At 42.9% G+C, this 2450-nt stretch overlaps 1 protein-coding gene across 4 annotated transcripts in view; it reads left to right on the top strand.

Annotated features, from left to right (window-relative positions):
* Positions 1-2450, top strand: part of LOC109967493 (neurobeachin-like) — a 193426-nt gene that overhangs the window by 74619 nt on the left and 116357 nt on the right. For all 4 annotated transcript variants that reach the window (XM_020613099.1, XM_020613098.1, XM_020613097.1 and 1 more), the window contains exons 18-20: positions 1770-1878; positions 1980-2061; positions 2161-2284. In XM_020613099.1, coding sequence (XP_020468755.1) covers positions 1770-1878; positions 1980-2061; positions 2161-2284 — 315 coding nt within the window. The remainder of the gene's footprint in view (positions 1-1769; positions 1879-1979; positions 2062-2160; positions 2285-2450) is intronic.

The raw sequence follows: 2450 nt of genomic DNA, 5'->3' as shown, positions 1-2450 counted from the left end.
ACCCTGGACAGGTTGCCAATCCATCGCGGGGCTAACACAACAACCACACACACGCACACGCTCTCCTATGGGACTTTGGGACCTTTGGACTGTGGGAGGAAGCCGGAGTACGCAGAGAGAACATGCAAACTCCACACAGAAAGGTCCCAGGAGGGCCCGAACCTGGAACCTTTTCGCTGTGAGGCAACGGTGCTAACCACTGCGCCACCGTGCTGCCCAGTTTGTTTGGTTTTTTTTCATAATGAACAATCTCATGCTGCCAACTACTGTATGTTGTCTTGTCATGTTTAGCCTCTTCCATGTCCAGGAAATGTCCATTTTAGCAACAATATGATAATAGCATAGAAACTGAAGCATCATAAATCAGGCTTTACATTCAGAGAAAAGAGCCTATAACTCTTGACTGGATGCCAGTTTTGCAAATCAGTGTGCTCTTCTTTGTAAAACACTTGGATTCCTGCCGTTGTGTCTCCTGTGTCATTACTTGACGTAAAAGAAGGGTAGAAAAAGTCCAAGTTACTGTCCTGGAGAGTGAAATAAATAATGAAGTGTCCACTAGGATGGCAGCATATCTTCTGTATGCTGCACATGGAGAGGGGAGAGAGAATGCCTAAAGTCAGAGAGCCTGTGATTCAACATGAGGGATGCAGGGATGAATGGGAAAGATATGGGGGTTGTGCTCTGCTCACAATGGTGGGCACCAGGTGTTTTGGTGTTATCGGTGCCTATTAAAGTGAGAGAAAGGGCAGGCTTAACTCTCTGCCAGACTGCCCCAGGTACCAGTAAAAGGCGTATATCCTCAAGGGACATGAGTGCTTCAGGAAAGCCTGCTTTCACCTCACTTTAATAGCTTTCATACATTTTAAAGCACAGTGCTGGTTCACTATGAGATCTAGTAACGCTCATGAATTAGTATCTTCAGTGCTTTGTTGAAGTTACTAGTTTTTTGTAATTGAATTTATCACTTTTTATTCAGTGATGTTAGATATTGAGTTGATAATACAAATAGGATAATGTGATACAGTAGATTTATTTACAAATATCATTTTTTGCCATGCAATAGAAGAAAACTAAAAAAGCATGCCAGAGTGCAAAAGGAAGACATTGTCTCAGATTTCCTTTTTGTAATAATTGCATTTACATGACTTAAAACCATAAACATAATGAATTCAGGGAGTGAGTTTGGATTTACAGTCATGAATGCATTTACAATAAGGCCCATCCTCTCACTGTACATTGTTGGTTGAGCAGCCTTGTACAAGTGTCACCTCAGCTTGCTAAGCATCACCAGTTTGCCCTTTCTCCCAGATTTCCATATTTATACAGTTTAGAGAAGTGCTACTCTTTTCCTAAGTGTCCTATTTGCCAGCCTTTCCAAAATACAAAAAATATTGTTGACTTATTAAGAAAATCCCAACTTGTCTTGAGGCAGTGGCAGCAGAGTAGAGCAGTTTTTGAGCATCAGCTTTTGACAGTAGTCCTTATGTTGTTTGAAGAAGTAGTTTGTGCCTGCTGTGGTACCTTTGTTGTGTCTGGGAACCATTCCTAGTGACAGCCTAACTTCATTACCCTACACACCTCCAACAAAATTACCCCAGTTTATGACAGCAGGCAGTTCCTGACACTTGTCTCCTGAGCATGGCTCCCTGTGGGTAAGAATAGGGAAACAAGCTGATGGCACTCACTGATCCTTTCAGTTGCTTAGAGAGCTCTAAACAAGCCACTTTACTGTTATGTCTGTGTGTGTGCTTGTGTGTGTTTATACACAGGAGGAAGATGGAGATCATGCACACACACAGCCTCTTTACTCTCTTGGGAGAGAGGCTCATGCTGCACACCAACATTGTGACGGTGACGACCTACAACACTCTGTACGAGGTAACAAATCGTTTCCCTTTCAAATGTTCCACTGTTACTGCAGCATCAGACTGTGTGTACAGAATGTGTGGCTGATGTCTTCTCACTGCTTCCCACACCAGATACTGACAGAGCAAGTGTGCACACAGGTAGTTCACAAACCTCATCCTGAGCCTGACTCTACTATCAAGATTCAGAACCCAAGTAAGCCAATTACAGTAGGTGTTACACTGAGTTTTAGTCTTTCTAAAGCATTCAGTTCTAATAAATTGACAATATGTGTTTGTGTGCATGTGACATCAGTGATTCTCAAGGTGGTGGCAACCTTACTGAAGAACTCAGCCCACAGCACAGAGCTGATGGAGGTTCGGCGGCTCTTCCTTTCAGACATGATCAAACTGTTCAGCAACAGTCGAGAGAACAGACGGTGAGCAGCACCTAAACTGCCTTTTACTCACCCACGCCGTCAATTATCTTGCTGATTAATGCATGAACAAAAAGAGAAAAAGTCTTTCTGGTTCCCTTGTATCATCTTTAATAGGCTCATATTGATGCTAAATAAGCATGTTTCTGTGACAGTAGCTCATTCCTGC

The sequence above is a fragment of the Monopterus albus genome, unplaced genomic scaffold (genome assembly GCF_001952655.1).
Source record: "Monopterus albus unplaced genomic scaffold, M_albus_1.0 scaffold130.1, whole genome shotgun sequence".
NCBI lineage: Eukaryota > Metazoa > Chordata > Actinopteri > Synbranchiformes > Synbranchidae > Monopterus > Monopterus albus.
Note: the sequence above shows the minus strand (reverse complement) of the source record. Positions and strands in the feature narration are given on the sequence as shown.